Source organism: Macrosteles quadrilineatus, unplaced genomic scaffold, assembly GCF_028750875.1.
Source record: "Macrosteles quadrilineatus isolate MER2022 unplaced genomic scaffold, UCM_ALF_1.0 Scaffold_2__2_contigs__length_208266976, whole genome shotgun sequence".
In the NCBI taxonomy this organism is placed as follows: domain Eukaryota; kingdom Metazoa; phylum Arthropoda; class Insecta; order Hemiptera; family Cicadellidae; genus Macrosteles; species Macrosteles quadrilineatus.
In genome coordinates, this window is record NW_026542595.1 from 129145022 (window position 1) to 129165379 (window position 20358).

A 20358-nucleotide genomic window follows, 5' to 3' on the forward strand; every position below is an offset into this window, starting at 1 on the left:
TAACAACAGGTAAATTAAAGCAAAATACAGAATCAATCAAGATTTTACAGATTCAAAATTTCAAGGTCAAATTTTTTAAAGAAGTTCAAGACTTATGGTTACAAGAGGATGTAATCTAGCTCGTAGTGGACGAAGTTAAGATTCTTACCTTGAGTATCTAAAGAGTGAGACATGTTGACAGACACTAGAGATCGCTCCAGCAGTGTACTGTCAAGACTCGTGGTTACAAGGGGATGTAATCTAGCTCGTAGTGGATAAAGTTAAGATTCTTACCTTGAGTATCTAAAGAGTGAGACATGTTGACAGACACTAGAGATCGCTCCAGCAGTGTACTGTCAAGACTCGTGGTTACAAGGGGATGTAATCTAGCTCGTAGTGGATAAAGTTAAGATTCTTACCTTGAGTATCTAAAGAGTGAGACATGTTGACAGACACTAGAGATCGCTCCAGCAATGTACTGTCTTCTCTTCTAATTTCTCCATCTTCTCCGTTGTCACCTCCTGCGTTACTTTCATCACAATCTCCCTCCACTTCTCCCTCCATAGACGCGTCTTCTTCTCCCTGGCCCTCCGACAGAGCCTGTAGATATAAAGTTAATGTAAAATGACAATGACATTGCAAAAAATATATTACAGGAATCCCACGCAGAATTGAAAATGACACTCTCAGGATTTTCATTCTCATATTTGAACATTTTTACAAGTCCTTAGCGAAATTGTAGCAGCTTTGTTTTGAACCTCAAAGACAAAACAGGGTCGAGACACGAGTGTTATTTCACAATTGTTGCTGTAGGAAACTTTTAGGCACTAAAAGCTTCAGTGGCGTAGCACAAGCACTACAGGGTGTATACTATTTTATTAAAGTGAAATTCCAGGTTTTTTCCTGGTTTTTCGAAGTTTTTCCAGGTTCCCGCGTATTTGTTTGGTTCCACTTAAACTATAATCAAATTAAGACTTGCAGCCTAAGTATACAATGTAACCTTACATTAAATTTGTTTCAATGTCCAGTGAGCTAGTGTTGAAAAAGTAATAATCCTTATTATAGTAATAATTTTCATTATCATCATTACTTAAGTCCACAGAAACATCGTCTCTCCCGATAGCAGCAAAATTATTAATATTATCTTCATTTTTTATGAACAAATTATCAACGGCGGCTAAATCCTGAATATTTCCTGCGGTCGTGTGGTCGCTTCTCACGGTGACGTAAACGTCATCACAGTCTTACGTTACCATAGAAAAATCCTGGACATCTCCCGCGGTATGTATACATTATCGCCATCTCTCGCGATCACGAAAACTTAATCATCGTCATCCACGATCGCGGCAAAATCACGAAAATCTTCCGCGGCCATGTAGACATCATCTTTGATCCTGCGGTCACGAAAAAGTCCTCGTTGGTGTCCGCGATCGCGGCTAAATCATGAACATCTGCGGCCGTGTAGACAAAATCATCGTCGTCATTCGCGGTCACGGCAAATCACGAATATCTTCCGCGGCCGTGTGGACATCATCATAGCCTCTCGCAGATATGAAAACATCATCGCCGTCGTCCGCGATCTCGGTAAAATCATAAACATCTGCGGCCGTGTAGACATAATCATTGTCGTCTCCCGCGGTCACGGAAACGTCATCGTCTTCTCCCGCGGTCACGGAAACGTCATCGTCGTCTCCCGCGGTCACGAAAACGTCATCGTCGTCTCCCGCGGTCACGGAAACGTCATCGTCTTCTCCCGCGGTCACGGAAACGTCATCGTCTTCTCCCGCGGTCACGGAAACGTCATCGTCGTCTCCCGCAGTCACTGAAACGTCATCGTCCGCGATCTCGGTAAAATCATGAATATTTCCCGCGGCCGTGTCTACATCACCGTCGTCTCCCGCGGCCACGGAAACGTCATCGTCGTTTCCCGCGGTCACGGAAACGTCATCGTCGTTTCCCGCGGTCATGGAAACGTCATCGTCGTCGGCCGCAATCACGGCAAAATCATGAGTATTTCTCGCGGCCGTGTAGAAATCATCGTTGATTCCGCCGTAACGGAAACGTCATCGTCGTCTCCCGCGGTCACGGAAACGTCATCGTCGTCTCCCGCGGTCACGGAAACGTCATCTTCGTTTCCCGCGGTCACGGAAACGTCATTGTTGTCGGCCGCAATCACGGCAAAATCATGAACATATACGCGGCCGTGTAGAAATCATCATCGTCGTCATTCGCGGTCACGGCAAATCATGAAAATCTTCCGCGGCCGTGTAGACATCATCATTGCCTCCAGCGGTTAGGGAAACGTCATCGTCGTCGCCCGCAATCGCGGCAAGACGCATTTTACGACTACAATCTTCTACCGGGGCTAAAATAAAAATCCCGGATTCGGTCCAAAAATCCCGGCTTTTTCCAGGTCCCTTCAAATTCAAGGTTTTTTCCCGGTTCTCCCGGTTTTCCCGGTTGGTATACACCCTGCACTAGCACCAAATCTGCTAAAATGTCTGCACAATTCCCGATAGCGGAGGACTGTGGGAGATGATGACAGTATTTAAAGATTTGTGGTGTTGAGGATCAAAATTGGGCTTTCATGATTGTTAAACTTTGACTGCGGAATTCACAGCTTAATAAATGCAGATTTTTCATCGTTGACAAATTTAAAGGTTCATTGAAGTGTTTAATGTTGTCACTAGAGGTGACCAAGTCGCTTTATTATTGACACGAGCATTCTGATCGTTAAGGCTCTGATACCACGTCTGCGTCAACGGCAAAATAACAAAATCAGGCTTTTGCTACACAACGATTCTACTACTATTGTGGTTGACGATGCCTTCACGGCTACTTTTCAAAATTCAACTTTTCAAACTTTATCAATAAATATACAATTTGATATGATAATCACAAACTCACATTTCTGTTGTCGGCATCATCTGGCTTCTCCTGTTTCACAAGGTTTGCCAGATCGTGGTCCTCTTCTTCTCTCTGATTGTTGTCCGAGTCGTCTGGATCCTCGTTAGTTTTGCATATCCTCACTGGAGCCCCCTTTCTCCGTTTAGCCACTGGAGTAGTAGGTGGCGACACTGCGGGAAGTACTTTCCTCGGTGGCACTATTGGTTTGTTTGGCACAGTTGCTTTTTCGCTTAAGTTTTCATCCTGTCAAAATAGTACGGTAAATAAATATCTCAGAATAAATACTTTTGAAAAACGTTAACTAAAATAAAAGGTACCTAACAATTAATTGTTAACAAAAACAAGGTTTTCTTAGGGATCCTACCATTCCTTAGGACCCTACCAAGTAGCCTACTTTAGAAAAAATTTTATGTGTAAAATATAGTGAAGTAACATAGGCTATGCTACATTGGTAAATTTAGTGAAATTTTCTCATGCCAAGTCGGTAAAATATGACATAATATTCACAAATTACCACAAGATGGTATGCTTATACAAATTTTTAATTCAATTACTTTCAATATCATTTTAACAATAATATGTTTGGTTCTTACCCTCTACGCAATCAGGGGCGATACTTCACTACAGCCGTTTTGGAGATAACTCCATCGTCAGGTGCTTAGTGGTACACTAAACTATAGTCTTGTTACACCATTGTCAGGGGTTGAATGAATGTTAGACATGTAAAAACAGGACAAACACACGAAAACACGAATCCACGTAACTTCTGCAGTGACCAGGATTGAACAGTCGGTCATCAGATTTTAAACCGCGCAAGTGCTCTAAATGTTTTCGTGTATTCGTGTTTTCCTGTGTCCATTCTGTTTTTATATGCACAAATATTTGTTAGGGTTTAAACTGACTTTTTGTATACTATAAAGTGCATTATTATATTAAAACAAAAATTCTTTATATCAAGGTAAGTTAAGGTTTTGGAACATTTTGTCTACGTTGTAATAAATCATTTGAAATTCTGCTGATCTACACAACAAAAACATTTGGAAACTTTACAAGGCAATTTGGTTAGTTAGGCATGTACACTTCAAAGTGAGATGGGTAAGAACAGCCTCTGTTAGGGATTGAACTAGTTTACCTTAAGTGTATTCGCTGCTCCAGTCAGGCCTTTGATTTGTAGAAGCTCGGCAGTCTGAAGAAAAGAAGAAAGTTTCTTTTCTGACACATAAACTACGCCTTGATAGACAAAACTTAGAAGTGCTTCCACATCTTCACAACTGACGTCTTTCAGAATCACCACTGGATGTTCACATGGATTTTCCTGGAAAATCAGATAGAATTTTTTTTAAAGGCGTAACACTATATTTTAAACAAAATCCTGTTTTCACAATAAGCTTAGTATTACCAGGTAGACTGTGTTAGTCGTACTTTTCCAAATGGACATATCAATAGGCCTATAACTAGATATAACTTAGTAGGTAACCAAGTGATAATGTATGGAGTCAAGAAGCTTAAGTGAAGCCTATAGGAGTTTCAGGCACTTTAAAGACATTCTGAGAGTAGGCCAAGTGCTACACGTCTTTATAATAACTTAGTGAGCTCTAAACGAGTTTCACTTACCTTAAAGACATTGCGAAAGTAAGCGCTACATGCTGACAATATCACTTTGTGAGCTCGAAATTTCTGTCCATCGCAAGACAGTGTTACATCCACAAGGTGTTCTTCGCTTCTCAAAATATCCAATTCTGAAACCATGTTGCTTTGATAATTGTTCCATCGCAGGCAAAAATGATCGGCAGCCATTCTGTAAAAAATGCATCAGATTAATTTTTACTGCATTATTTTCACTGAAAAAAATCTAGCCTAAGTTAGTTTCATGTGACATAACGATAAGTTAGCCTATATGTTAGTCATTGGTGACGTTGGTAATAACAGTGCCTATGGATGGACGTAGTTGAATGTGGTGTGCATAAAAACTTTATTCTTATTTGTTAGCAGTGATTTATAACAGCTTTCAGTACATTACATAGTTATATTAGTATATTTTCTTAAATATTGAACCAGCTAACAAGATCCGTAAGTTAACAAAATGATTTTACAGCTCAATATTAGATTTAACCTCATCAGGAAAAACTAAAATAGGCTTGATCATTCACCAAATTAGTCCCAGTGCGCATCTACCTATGCGCCGCAGCCAACTGTAGATAGTGAAATATCACTAGCTGTTGGACTTAGTGACAAAGTGAATGCCTGTGCCATCTGTTAGGCATCACTAGAACTACGGCTGGTGAGGGGGCTACGCCTGCAACTACCCCAATGCAACCCGCCATCCATCAATGCACTGCATGTCTTCGACCCAAATAATGAAGGGACTTCTATAATCTGTCCTAGTTAGACATTTAAACGAACATATTCAAAAACAAGTTTTTTTGTCCCGACTTTGCTGGATTACATTTTTTATGTATTTATTCTTTTAAATACAAAATGTTAAATAGTGGATGTGAGACTATTTTTGAATCAGATGTGACTCGGGATTCTGCCATAGAAGAACTTGTTTTTAATTTGACACAAGAACTAAATAAACTTACATGTAATTATCCTGACACCAATTTTGAAATAATGACAAGTATAGTATCAGAGTTACTTTGTAATTTTGACTCTATCAATGAAGAGTTAGACAAAAGTGTCTCAGCACTGGAATTCTCAAAACATGATCTTGATGTTTTGTCTAACAAACTTGAGCTAGACAAACAGCAGAGGGAGAAGGAGTTGAACGTCAGCCTCGCAGCGCAAGACGTCCTCGAAGAAGAAAAACGTTCTCTCGAGCTTCAACTTCAATCCTTGAAATCCACACTCATCGAACGAGATGCCGAGAAAGCCAGCGTGATTCACGAAAACATTGTTCTATCGGATAAACTTAAAACTATTAATACCAAGGTTAACAGCTTAAAATCAAGCAATGTAAAGATGTGTAACACTGTTCGAGATTTAAGGTGTAAACTAGATGTAGCTACTGCCAACAGTCTCTCTAAAATCCCTGTTGAATTTAAGTCTCATGACAAGTGGGTAGAGGATGACATCATAAACTCATATTTTGTCACAATGCCAGAGTGTGTAGATATAGACACACTCTTTTTTGGGCCGGCTACCACTCAATGTTTAAAGCTTGCTGTTTCTCAGGAAACGGTAATCGATATATTGTCCAAATCACCTTTTTATTCTTGTAAATATGCATTTTTGTGTGTTAACAATAGTGAGGAAACGAAAAGTAGTTCTTCAGGTTCTCACTGGTCTTTATTATTTGTCGATAGAAACAGTAATGAGGCTTTTCATTTTGATTCTCTAACAGGTGTAAATGGAAAGTCTGCAAAAACACTTGCTTCACGCCTCGGTGTACCTAGTGATAGTTTCTTTGATATGAACTGCTTTCAACAGAAAAATGGGTTTGAGTGTGGGATAAATGTAATTGTAAATGCTAAGTTCATCTTACATTTCTACTGTATTCCTAGAATTTCTAGTTCTTTCAGAGACTGGTATGGCAATGAAAACAATAAGCCTACTCATGAGCATTTGTTGCGGACTAATATAGATCAGACAGTTTCAAGAGATGCCATTACTGTGACTCCTGGGAAATTAGTGAAGTCTGTTGAACATGGTAAATGGAAACTTGTGAAGGGAAATATAAAAAACAAAAATAACCGGATGAAATCGCCTCAAAATGAACAGTCTAAGGTAGTCCACAAGGTTGTGTGTGGTAATAGATTTGAGGTACTTTCTGTTGACAATGATGATAAGGAACAGCCTAACTCTACTAAATTAGTCTCTGCTAAGTCAGTCAGAAGTTTGGATATTCAAAATTCAAACAAACCTATCAATGTAGACCATGATAGGCCTTGTAGCATAAAATCTAATGTTAAGGTCAAATTAGCAAACACTAGTTGTAAGACTGATTCCTCTAACTGTCGACTAGCTGCTTCCAAACACCACCTTGTATCTTCTAAAAAACCTCTCAAGCTGTTTAGCGACAGCCACGGGAGATCGCTCTTGCCTCTATTGACAGAGAAGTTTGGAACCGAATTTAATTCGTTTGCTCATGTGATACCAAATGGTAAGATGTGTCACATTTTGGAGGCAGCTGGACGTTCGTTGCAGGATGATGGTCAGGTAGGGTACACCGTCATAATGGCAGGAACCAATGATATTTCAAACGAGTCTGACATAAGTCATATTTCCAAACAGATAGATGATGTTTTATCAACTTACAGTAAGCCTCAAATACTTGTGATGGCTGTGCCCATCAGATATGACTTGCCACTCTTAAACAATGTTATAGTCAATGTAAACGAACAACTTGCCAGTGTATGTTCTAAACATAGTAATGCGACATTCGTACCCTTGTTTGTACATAGAGGTCATTTCACCAGACATGGGCTGCACTTTAATCATGTGGGCAAACGCAGAATTGTTAGTTTGCTCGGCAACATTATGCTGAAACAAAGAGATCCCTTGTTGCAAAAAACTCGCACTAAAAACTTAATTGGTGTTAAAAATGATAGTGTTTTGGTCTCAAACTCCTCTCTCCCAAAAATGTCTTCATCAGTCAGCATTTCTCCACGTCCCTACAGCACTAGAGTATTTTATAGTACACGATATTCTTCCAAATCTGGGTTGCTTCCTAACGAAGACCGTACTTTTTTAGGATTAGGCAGGAGAAAGCTTCAGAGCAGAGGGTAGCAAGAAAAACTTCTAACTTAGGCCCTAAATCCTCTATTTCAGTTTTCCACCAAAACATCTGCGGTGTTAGGACAAACAAAGAACTTCTAGAAATCCATTTAGAAAGTGAAGCCCCTGACATCTTATGCCTGTCAGAGCATAATCTGACACAAGATCAGTTCAATTGCTTTTCTTTGCTGGAATACACAAACATCGCGGCTTTCTGCTGTCAATCTCGTCAAAGAGGTGGAGTCTGCTTGCTAGCAAGAAGGGGTATTCAGATTATTGATGTGGATGTGTCCCGGTTTTGCTCTGAGGTTTCTTGTCATCTAGCGGCGTCCAAAATTGTGTTATCGAACCATGACGCAGTCGTAGTTCTTGGTGTCTACAGGAGCCCTAGTTATGCTTGCGATGAGTTTTTTGAGCTCTTAGGAGAATGTCTTGATTTTATTCTTCAAAATGCATGCAAGATTGTTGTCCTGGGTGATTTCAATATTAATATTCTGAGTGACGGATTTTCGAGCACAAGCTTTCTGCACATAATGCGATCATACGGCCTGCATCATAAAATATCATCATATACAAGGGAGTTTAAGAACTCTAAGACGGTCATTGACAATATCTTCACAAACATTGACTCCCAGTTAATTAGTTGTAGGGTTGTTAAGGCCGCCTTGTCAGATCACCATGGCCAAGAAGCCGTAATTAATCTATCTCCTTCACCTCCACCATCTGGACCTTTGTTTATTCAATGTCGTATATTTAATTTGGAAAATATTGGTTGTTTTAGGCATCATTTAAATAAGGAAACCTGGACTGGCATGCTAGATCAACAGAGTACAGATAAAAAATTCAGTGAATTTCTTCAAACCATAAAATACTGTATCGATATATCCTTTCCTATAACGAAAACAAAAGTCCATCGTCATAAGTCTTCAAATAAACCAGTCATCACGCCAGAGATATTGAACCTTAAAAAGCAACTGCAGTTTCTTTACTCATTGTCAAAGGATCTTGATTCGTCACACCCTATCCGCTTGAAGTACAGAGATATGAAAAGAAACTTCAAAATGGCTGTCCGTAAAGCAAAATCAGACAAAATCCTTAGTAAGATATCTGAGTCATCGAACAAATCAAAGACAATATGGGGAATCATAAATGACACCAAAGGTCCTAAATTAAAGGACAACTTCGACATTTCATTGGTTGACAAAGATGGCGGTACAGTAGGAGATCCAGGGACAGTCGCTGGAATCTTTAATAAATTCTTCTCTGATATCGGGACTGAATTTCACACTGAAAGTGACTGTATAGATAGGGTGAACTCGCTGTCAGAGTCTCTCAATTTTGTAAGCAATTCTCTATTTTTGTCCCCTGTCACCAAACCCGAGGTAGAAGAAGTCATACTTTCACTCAAACCAAAACCATCGAGTGGGTCAGATGAAATTTCTTCTCGACTTCTTAGAGAAACATATGATCTAGTTTCTGCTCCATTGGTCCATCTGATAAATTGTTCTTTTGAAGAGGGATGCTTTCCATCTTCCCTAAAACATGCCATTGTTAGGCCTATTCATAAGAATGGAAGCAAATTTGATTGTAACAACTATCGGCCAATTTCCTTAATTTCAACTTTCTCCAAGGTTTTCGAATGTCTTTTTCTGAACAGACTCTTGTCATTTTTGGAGGAAAATAATATCTTGTCTTCCCACCAGTTTGGGTTTATAAAGGGAAAATCGACCCTCGACGCAGTCAATCATGTTGTATCATTCTTGTCAGGAGCCCTAGATTCTGGAGACGCTGCACTGGGAATAAATTTTGACCTGTCTAAAGCATTTGATATGGTTGATCACCCTACTCTTCTGGAAAAGCTTTACCGTCTTGGAGTACGGGGCTTAGCTCACGAATGGGTGTCATCCTTTCTTCGAGGAAGAACTCAATCAGTCCGGATACCCTTTGTTGACTCCCAAGGAATTCGTAATCATGCTACCTCTGCTTCGTCTGTTGTTATTCGGGGTGTTCCCCAGGGTTCTATCATCGGCCCAATCCTGTTTTTGCTCTTCATTAATGACCTGCCTTCTTTTGTATCAAATAATCCAAGTTCAAATGTAGATGTTTGTTTATATGCCGACGACACCTCACTTTGCGTCTCAGCTAAAGACGTGGCTCATCTAGAGACAACAGCATTTGAGAGTTCCAATAGAGCTTTGCAATGGTTCCAAAACAACAAACTTCTTCTAAACTGCAAGAAAAAAAAAATGCTCCAATACCATATTAACAGCTCAAAAAAGCAAGTCCCACTGACTGTTTTGATAGGTGACGAAGAGATCTCTTCTTGTAACAATGCTAAGTTTCTTGGTTTGGTTTTAGACAGACAGCTCAACTTTCATGACCATATAGAGCTCATATCCAGAAGAATTAGCACAGGAATTTTTGTGATCAGAGGTCTTTCGAGGTTTACCGATTCTCGTGTAACCTTGAGTGCCTATTATGGACTGATTTACCCATTATTGTCGTATTTGGTGGCAGTTTGGGGCTGTGAGAGCGTACGAACAAAGTTTGTCTTCCGTCTTCAGAAAAAAGCCCTAAGAGCAGCCTTCAGAATATCCCGTCGTACTTCTTGCAAGCCTCTCTTCAAGGAATACAATATCCTCACATTTCCATCCATATACATACTCAGTTGTCTATCGTTTTTAAAAAGAAATTATCATCTGTATCAACCACAGTTCCATTCAATGCAGTACACTCTCAGACAAAAAAACAATATTAAGCTACCTAAGCACAGGACAAGTTTCTTTGAGAGACACCTATTTTATAATAGTATCAGGTTTTTCAATTTGCTGCCTGAACCCCTGAAAGTGGAGCAAGACAAAGACAAATTTGGGAGAGCGGTCAAACGCATACTCTTGGAACAAGCTCCCTACACTGTGAAAGATTTTTTAAGTTGCCGATCGAATTAAGATACTGTTCAGTTACGTTTTAGTTCTAACAGCATTTATAATTTAGTTTTATAATTTAGTTTATTAAGATTCTTGTGACGCTATTATACAGTTTTTTTCTGTGCAAAAATAAAGATGATTTGATTTGATTTGATCATTATAGGTATCAGCTTGGCAGTTTGATGAGTTGGGTCCAGTGGTAATATTAGTCATGTTGCACGAGTCAATGTTTGGGTCCTAGTCCAGTTGAGAAACTGCACCCCAGGTTTGAGTAAGATAAAGGGTCGCCGGAATTTTATCCCCCTGGAATTTTACCCCCTGGACAAAGCTGACGTCACTATGATGTAGTAACCTGAGTGGCCAAAAGTTTGTTCGCAGCCGGAATTTTACCCCCGCGGATTTGGAAGTCTAATGAAAATAGCCAGAGCGTGATTAATTAGATAAGCGATAAAAACCGGAATTTTACCCCCTGTCCATATAACTAGCGTTTAGACAACTGAAGATGTACGGGCCGGATTTTTACCCCCGGAATTTTAACCCCTGGCCGATTTTAGAAATTGTATGATTGATTTTCTTAATTCTGTTTTTAATTAATTGTAAACATTTTATTATTTAGTATCCTATCTTTATTTATTTATTTTGTAAAGAAATGTTCGAAACAATTATCATTCAGTTGACTGTTTACGTCATATTAACCAACTATTGGCTTTAAAGATCGAATCCTAATACTATAAACTCAAAATTAAAAACTTGTTTGATTAGTTAATGTTACAAATAAATCAGTATAGGCTACTGGCTACTTAATAATAAAATGTTTACTATTAAATTAAAACAGAATGAAGATAATTAATCATTCTCACTAATTTATTATATCTGGCCAGGGGGTAAAATTCAGGGGGTAAAAATCCGGGGGTAAAAAAATCCGGGGGTAAAAATCCGGGCCGTACACTCTAGGTTTTTATAATTTGATGTGTTCTGATTAAATTCACAACCGTGAAAATATATGTTCAATTCCGCGTTTAATCCATCGAGCTGATGTCGCGAAACTCAAAAGTTCGCGGCCTGAATTCTACCCCCTGGTTTGCCCAGGGGGTAAAATTCCAGGGGGATAAAAATCCGCTACCCCAAGATAAAGTCGCTCATGGTCAAGACACGACTGTAGCTTGGCATGCGATTTGAGATTGGGTAACTTACAACACTTGCAGTTCTTACAAATAAACTGAACATCAAACAACCAAACAACACGTGACTGGATGTTTTCATTTGAGTAAACAATCTGCCAAGAAAGAATATAGGCCTAAGTTAGGCTTAACCCTTTGATTGCTATGCAACGATATCGTTGTTTACTAAAATCTCATTAAGTTATGAGAGATAATAGAGAGAAAGTAAATCTCGCTAAAAACTACTTGTCGCTTATTTTTTAAAAAAGAGGCACAACAGCCGTCAGTGACCTGCATGTTTAGGGCCTATAGGATATAACAACCACTTAGCTAAAGGATCCGCCCAATCCGATGATGATTCAAGGTGTAGGTATGTCTAAACCAAGGATTAAGTTTATGAACACCTCACTATGCCCTCAGTGGTTGTAGTATATCGCTACACAACACACAGGTCACCAAATAATTGTCACACAGGACGGGATTTGAACCCGAGTAGACGAATGCCACTGGACAAGTGACACACACCCTAGCCATCTCGGCTGTCTGTGCTTGGAGACTTTGAGTAAAAACCGGTATTCAAGCCAATGTTGACAATTGCTAATAGAGGCCGCTAGCAAACAACCAAGTTGTTCAATGCATTACTAGGTAGCAGCAATAGTTAGTCAGACTGTTTTGATGAATTTTTAGCTGAACCACAACAGTTATTAAACTGGGTGGCGCAAAAAGAGCGCACTTTCAAACCAGTATAGGCCTAATTAGTTTTATTTTGACAACATAAAAAATGGACTCACGTTAGGCCTAATACAATGTTTAGATCATCCAATTTATGATTTTATAACCATTCATACTGTTTGTATGAACTGATCACTTTTTAAAGATTATTTCAACCATAGGCCTACACATCAAAAGTCTCTCTTCAAAGTTTTCCAGGGTTGCCACCATAGTCCGGTGATAAAATTAATGCAGAATTCATTGTTTTCATTGGTGGATTTAAACAAATTCATGGTCGATGCGCTTATACAATTTCAACACAATTGAGTTTTGCTGATTTCATACTGACGTTAAAGAGGCAGTTTCTTTGTGTGTTACTTTTCAATAACCTTTCATACTTAATGTAAAACATACAAATTTTTTAGAGTGATTTATAAACATTCAAAACAAAGTTAAAAACAAAGCAGGTCCAGCTATTCTATATGAGATATTGGAGAAGAATTGTAAAATATATTAAGTCTAGGTCTAATTCAGTCTTTCCAACGGAATAAAACAAAAATCCCACTCACCCAGCCAAAAAGTCCCTGTTTTATCCCCCTACATAATTGTCATAAAATGTGCATTCTGGTTTATCTTATTCCACAACGTAATAGGATATGATGGTTTTATCCAAATAGCTAAAAAAATCAGGTGTCAGAGTCGGAAATTTGGTTCTATTGCGCTCCCAATTCCGTGCATGGTCTAAAACTTGTTTTTGTGATTTAAGTCCCCATTCCCCTTTTTCATACGCAGGGGTTGGCCTATTAATGATTTTTTGAACCATAGGCTATACAGTCCTCAGGAAGTCTCAGCTGACTTCAGCATCTTTGGATGACTTTGGAACGAACTAAGCAATTGTTTCTGATTGTGGAACATGTTAAATAATCATCTCCACACAGTATTTTCATGGTGTTCGTTTCTATGAACTGTTTTTAAATATGAAATATTTGTTATTTGGAAAATCTAATGGTACTGGTTGAATAATTGTTCCTGATTTTGAAAATTCATGGTCCATTAGAGAAATCCATGCAAAATCCATGCCTTTTTTCATGGTCACAAGAATTCATGCATAATTCAAGCTTTTCAAGGTTTTCATGGCTGGTGGCAACCCTGTTTTCCTTTGATTTTGGCAATGTCTCGTTGGAAATAGCTAGGATTTCTTCCCGTATTGCAGCTTTCAGGTCTCTTAGCATACGTTTGTTGCAATAAACTTTACTTTTCAAGTATTCCCATATGAAAAAGTCACACTACTTAAGAGATCTGGGGAGGGTGTAGGCCAGTGGATATCGCCAAAACTAACATCCTTCGCGCAACTATTATGGAATCATGAACGGTGTGGGCTGTAGCTCCGTCTTGTGGAGCCACATTTCTGCTCTGTTAATCCGTAGGGTTGCAAGTTGTGGCTGCAAAAAATTGGACAGCATTGCAAAATATCATTGAGAGCTAAAAAGTTAAAACACTAACAACTAAAAAAAAGTAAGGCGCAATGATTCCCATTTTCAAAACTCCACACTAAACAGCCAATTTCTTACTGTGTAGTGGTTTTTGGTGAATTTTTTTTTTGTTTTCTGCAGCTCAATAGCAGCAGTTTTGCTTACTGACATGACCTTCCAATTGAAAGTGCGCTTCAGCAGGCTTCAGGAAGGACCATTCCTCTATCTACATGATCAACACCCTAAGAATAATTGTTGAGCGATGCTCAGAATACCAGTCATCGGTCTATTTGGCCTTCGTGGATTTTGAAACTAGGCATTCAACTCTATCACCAGGGATTCCATTTGGAAAACACTGCATGAGTTCGAAGTGCCGACAAAAATCATCAACCTCATCAGAGTATTCTACGAGAACTACAGATGCCAAATAATCCATGAAGGAATACTATCTGAACCATTTGAAATTGGAACAGGAGTTAAACAAGGCTGCTTACTGTCACCAATAATTTTCCTCGTGGTTCTAGACAAAGTAATGAGGAGAGCAACGAGTAGGTAGAGGGGCTTTGAGCGGAGTCTGACGTACAGGTTAGAGGATATTGATTTTGCCGATGATTTGTGCTTGATATCTCATACACTAAAATATATGAAAGAAAAGCTTGAAGACCTTAACACCCATGGAAGGAAGGTCGGCCTCAAAATAAACTTTGAAAAAACAAAAGAAATGAGAATCAATGCAAGAGACAATAATCCTCTGGAAGTGGGCCATTGAGCAGGTGGGCCAATTCAATACCTTGGAAGCACTGTGTCAAAGATGGGGGGCACAGATGAAGACGTAGCCAGTAGGATTTGGAAGGCCAAAGGGGCATTTACACAATTGACACCAGTTTGGGGATCAAATCAGATACATAGGAATACCGTACTAAACTAAGAATAATTTAAATAAATGTTAAATCCGTTCTCTTGTATGGTTTGCCAGACATGGAAAGTCACCAAGACAGTCACCAGCAAGTTGCAGGTCTTTATAAACAAATGTCTCGGCAAAATTTTCAACATCCATTGGCCACAAGGAGTAACAAACGAAGAGCTAATGAGAAGAGCGCATTAAAGCCCTATTGGTGAAGTCATCAAGAAAAGGTGAAGTTTGCTTGGATAGACCACAATCTAAGACGACCAAATGATAACATCAGCAAACAAGCTTTAAAGTGGAACCCCTAAGGAAGCAGAAAACGGGAGGACCAAAGATAACTTGGAGGAGGTCTATCGAGAAAGAGATGGAGGAGGAAGGCAAGAACTGGAGAGAAGTAACGCAGCTGGCCCAGAACAGTGTACGGTCGAGAGCTTTTGTTGCGACACTACACAGGAATATAGGAACTAAGTCAAGTAGGCTAAGTCAGTCATAGGCTAGCCTACTCCTTCTGTTTTTATGAATCCACTCCACTTAGAAATCTCTCCGACAGTCGGTTTTTATCAGCAAGATTCCTAATAGGCTGTAAAAGAAGGGTAAAATTACAAATCTAAGGTTCATTGAGCGGTACTGATGGTAATAAGTTATGGTGTGATCTGTACAGGTCCGTATGTGGGCTGAGGACTGAGTGAGGAGAGCAAACAGCTGTTTTATACTCAAATTAATGCGGAATGAAATCAATTTGTTCTTAAACAAAATAATCAGCTCTTATTTAGGTTAGGCATGTGGGGAGGTCAGGTTTTATGCGGATTCGTCACTGTATTAAAAATGTTTTTAAGTTAGGTTAAATTAAGGTAAAGTTTAACGATACCGTAGTCAAAGGTTTAACTTAACTTAGGTTAAATAATAAACCAACACTAATTTATACTACTTCCAGACTGTTTTTGCACTTTTAAATTAAAATAGTGGGTGAAACACAAAAGCATTTTTGACAGGTAGGCTAGATACCGTAGTTAATTGTTTAGCCTATTCATTGTGTTTCACCCACTATTTCAATTAAGTGCAAAAACAGTCCAGGAAGATAAATTAATGATTCGGTTCATTATAACCTAAACTTAAATTTACCTAACTTTATCTAACCTATCTTAGGCCCCAAATACATTCACAAAACCGCAAAGTCCGACTTATCTTCCTTACATGTCTTTTCTGTCATCAAATGGAATTTTGAAAATTTGAGTGAGGTTGGGTTGGGTTAGGTTAGGTTAGATTAGCTTAGCTGAGCTTTTAAAATTTAATATAAAAGGGATTCAGTAATAACTTCCTTACTGCAGTCCATGCCTTTTTAGTTAGGGCTAAAGAAACTATTTTGACTAATCATGGAATCTCTTCTTATTATGTTAGAGTTTCCTTATTACACATGTAGGCCTAATAATTTATTAGTTGCTGATAAATTAGATGAAATTATTCACTATGCCGCGTTTTCACTGTTAGGCACTGTGGAATTATGCACTATGGCAGTTAACAGATGTTGAGGGTTTAAAAATGAGGACGATTTGTCGTTATTGAAGTGGCAGTAGCATAGCCTCTATTCCATGTACTGTACGTATTTTGTACGAGAATAAATTCCATTTTTTTAACTAATAAGTTAATTGTTGATTTGATTAATAAGTTTAGTTTAAGTTAACTCAGAATGTAACTTATGTACTTATTGTTGGCCTAACTTAGTCGAGTTACTGTATTTTCAAAACGGGATCAGAGTATTTTGCTTTACAAATCAATTTGATGTACATGTAAGTTACCTAGGCCTATATAGCCTATTGTTATTGCTATTTTGCTTTCACATCATTGTGTCTGGTTAATTGTTTCTTTTGCATCGAACGTAAACAACTAACCTAACAGTTGTTTCCACTTCACATACCGTACCTTCCTCCCCTTTATGTAACTACCGGTGTGTTAAGTTAGTCCCCGCTACAACTTGGACTCGCCCAAACCACCAATATCTTAAAATAGGTAACAAAAAAACTGATGCTTGATATTCATAATTTAATTTTACGGCCACTTAGGAATCTCTCCACGACAAAACTGATTGCATTTATGGATTCAGCGTGAAAAAACTGTACGGTAATAACTTATCAAAGATACATTTTTCTCAGTGTAGACACAACTTACAGAATAATGCCCACAAGGTTTAAAGAAAATTAAGTTAGCCTAAACTTAGGCCTTCTTAAGTTAGAAAGTAGTGCCTACAAAGGCTATTGTATAAATGGTGTTACCGTGTATAAATAAATAAATAAATAAAGGAACAATTTCCATTTCAAATGCTGAATTTTAAAATAGGAGGCTAAAATAAACCTCCACAAAAACAATAGATAAGCACATAGGCCTATGCCTTGAATATATTCATCCAAAATTGTTATTAGGCGTCAGAGGTTTAAGACTTAGGCTATTGAAAAGAGTTGGCCTAGGTCTAGGCCTACCGTAAGTTATGATATGATTTTAACAAAAGTCATTGCATATCAGATCAATAGGATTGAAAGTAACTTAGGCTCGTGTTTAAAGTGACGCTGTCAATCCCACATTGTGGGTAAAAGACGAAGAAGGAGGTATTAAGGTATTAAGGCTTTTGTTAGCTTATTGTTTAATAAGCCTATTTTTACTTGGCACATTTTTGGCAAAAACGTTGGAGTCGCATATTAACCCTCCGAGTGTCCCTTGTTTTGGCCTTAATGTCTGCCTATTTTTTGCTCATTTGCAAGGTTTTATTAAAACGGATCTGAGAAGCTTGAAAACAATGTTAATTATACTGTTCTATACCATTTTGTTTGGAAAATCATGGGCTTCAATATTATACATAGAACATAAGGAACATTTGTTTCAAAAAAAATTTTTTAGTTAAAAAAAATATATTTTGGAAAATTTAAAAAAAAAAAATAAGTTCGCGCTCAATGAAATTGTATAAATTATAGGCCTATAAATATTTGAAAATACCCACTTTGTTCTAAATTTTATGAGGATTACAAATATATAATAATATAAGGAAGTAGATTTGCAAATAAATAAGTTATGGGCAAAAAACTGATTTCAGTACATAGCGTTTAGCTAAGAATGCATAGCCTAACCATAGCTAGGAATCTGGCTGATAATTTACATCAATATCACTACCTACTTCTTCAGGATCATCAACCAGCCCTTCAAAATCACTTAAATCTTCTTATAATGCACCAAGTATATCACTACTTTTGATTTTTAACACTAAAACAATGATAAACGTAATAAAACACATCAGTCATCGGTCCGAGGTTAACCGAGCTGTTTACAAATACGCACATCAGCTGTCTGCTACAATATTTTCGGAACTAAAATGAATAGCGCTTAGAGACAGACCTCTGGAGAAAGCTCTGAATCTGTCAAATAAAACGATACCTAACTCAATCCAGTTCAATCCGATTTTGTCAGTCATAGAGCCTTCGCCGTAAACAGTGTTTATGAGTCGCTGCAGCGACAAATAACACTCGGAGGGTTAAAGGTTGTTTAGAATTTGCTAGCCAGGCCTAGGCCTAGACAGAGAGTTTTACTGGCATAGGCCTAACATTGAACAACCATCCAAAGCCCCAAATAACTTATCACACTTTTAATGTTTTGAGTTAACTAGGCCATAGCAAATTAGGATATTAAATTAAACTTATTGTAGTCTACATTCATCAGAGAAGTTTTGGGCCAAGGCCTATTAGGAGGTAAGTTGGGTGATCATCGTTGACATGGGTTTTCTTGTCAGACTTACGTCATGTAGAACTAATAAATAGGCTAATAATAAGACGTTTGCTCGGGGTATAAAGTTATGAAACATACGTCCTTAAACTCAGGTAAACCAGTATTATTGACCTATAACAAAGCAAGTTTAAAACGTACCTTAGAAATCAGTTCAATATCCTCGGAACGGTGATCAGTTTCTAACCTGTATTGACCAAATCCCGATTGCAACACCTTTCATCAACAAAAAAACATTGTAGATTCAATTTTGAGACACATTTCTTATGCAATTAAACAAATAAAATATACGTAAAAAGGAGGACATTCACCGACGCCCTGTAGGCCATAAAAAATTACAAAGGACCACCAACAAAGTGTACTAACTAAAATGGCGTATGTAAAAAGAAAGAATAAAATAAAGATGTTTGGTAATGGCCAGGATGACCATCCCACGAAATACAGAAAACCAATTTACAAAAAATTAATTTAACTTATGTGTACTATACAAAATACACTATATTGTTTCGGATTTATAAAAGTCGCTACCCAGAGCCCATACTTAGAAATAATTTCAAGTTATTTTTCAATTTCAAATTAAAACATATCAATCATCTGCGTTTTGATCATTTATGATTAGCCACACCACAGGTAGCATGATAAAAATGTAATTCATAACCACTGAGCTATAATCTATTAATCTCAATGTGTATAACATGGACATTGTCTCTTCTCTCTCCAGTGACAGTCAAACACGTGGGTTTGCGATAAAAACGTTATAAAAATTGCTGATGGCAAGACATTCAACAAAAACTTCAAAGTGATACAAAACAATTGTGAATGTACGTAGTATTTCCAATTTTATGGTTCGGATAAATGTGTGCACACATAGGACCACTATGGGATATCTTGCATATCCTGTCGCAATATCCGTGGGATGTCCTGAGGAGAAAGTGTGCTGTCTGGGTGGACGCACGCGTTGTCAGGGTGGCGTACACTCCAACCCGTTATTAATTTTTGGCCGGATAGTTACGCTTGAAGGCAAAGCGTAATTATCAGGCTGAAGTAGATGCTGCTAAAAAGCTGCATTCTGTACATAAAATTGAGCGCTCAAATAAAAAGTGTAAGGCAGCTTGGTGTGTCATAAATGAATCAAGAAAGTCAAGAGCAACCATTAGTAGTCAAATAAGCCCTGATGAATTTAATTCCTACTTTGTAAGCACTGTAGATGGCATTGTTAATTACATGAAACCTGACAGTTCTGTTGCTGCTCTAGCGTGCCTGTGGCACAACATGATCTTGTGAAATGGAGACCCACAACTTCAGCAGAATTTATTATAGAATTACTAAGAGCTTTTCAAACTCTTAAACTCTTACTCTTACTCTTACAGTCTAGATATACATGGTCTTACACCACACATCTTGAAGCATATTGAAGCTGTTGCTCAACCCCTCTGTAAGGCTATAAATGGCTGTCTGTCAACGGGTATTTTTCCTGATTGCCTTAAAATTTCAAGAACTGTTCCTATCTTCAAGAAAGGAGATGTAAACGCTGCATCAAGCTATAGACCAATATCCATCATTCCCTGTTTGGTTACAATACTTGAAAAAAATAATGCAAAACCAAATTGTAGACTATTTTGAGACCAACCATCTTTTCTCAAATTCACAACATGGCTTCCGTATAGGAAAATCAACCGCTACTGCTCTCATCTCCCTAGTGAAAGGAATATAAAATGCTTTTGAGGACAAGCATATTCCATGTCCATTCATTGTCCTATGTGATCTGTCAATGGCGTTTGGCGTTGTCTCCCACAGTATTCTTCTTCAGAAGC

The 20358-nt window shown here is 38.2% G+C and overlaps 1 protein-coding gene across 4 annotated transcripts in view; it reads right to left on the reverse strand.

Moving 5' to 3' along the window:
• Positions 1–18914, reverse strand: part of LOC128987111 (protein abrupt-like) — a 38863-nt gene extending 19949 nt beyond the window's left edge. For all 4 annotated transcript variants that reach the window (XM_054407814.1, XM_054407817.1, XM_054407816.1 and 1 more), the window contains exons 1-5: positions 18686–18914; positions 4501–4684; positions 4019–4201; positions 2887–3129; positions 399–579 (exon numbers count right to left, since the gene is read on the reverse strand). In XM_054407814.1, coding sequence (XP_054263789.1) covers positions 399–579; positions 2887–3129; positions 4019–4201; positions 4501–4683 — 790 coding nt within the window. In that variant the 5' untranslated portion in view covers position 4684; positions 18686–18914. The remainder of the gene's footprint in view (positions 1–398; positions 580–2886; positions 3130–4018; positions 4202–4500; positions 4685–18685) is intronic.
• Between the last annotated feature and the right edge of the window lie 1444 nt (positions 18915–20358).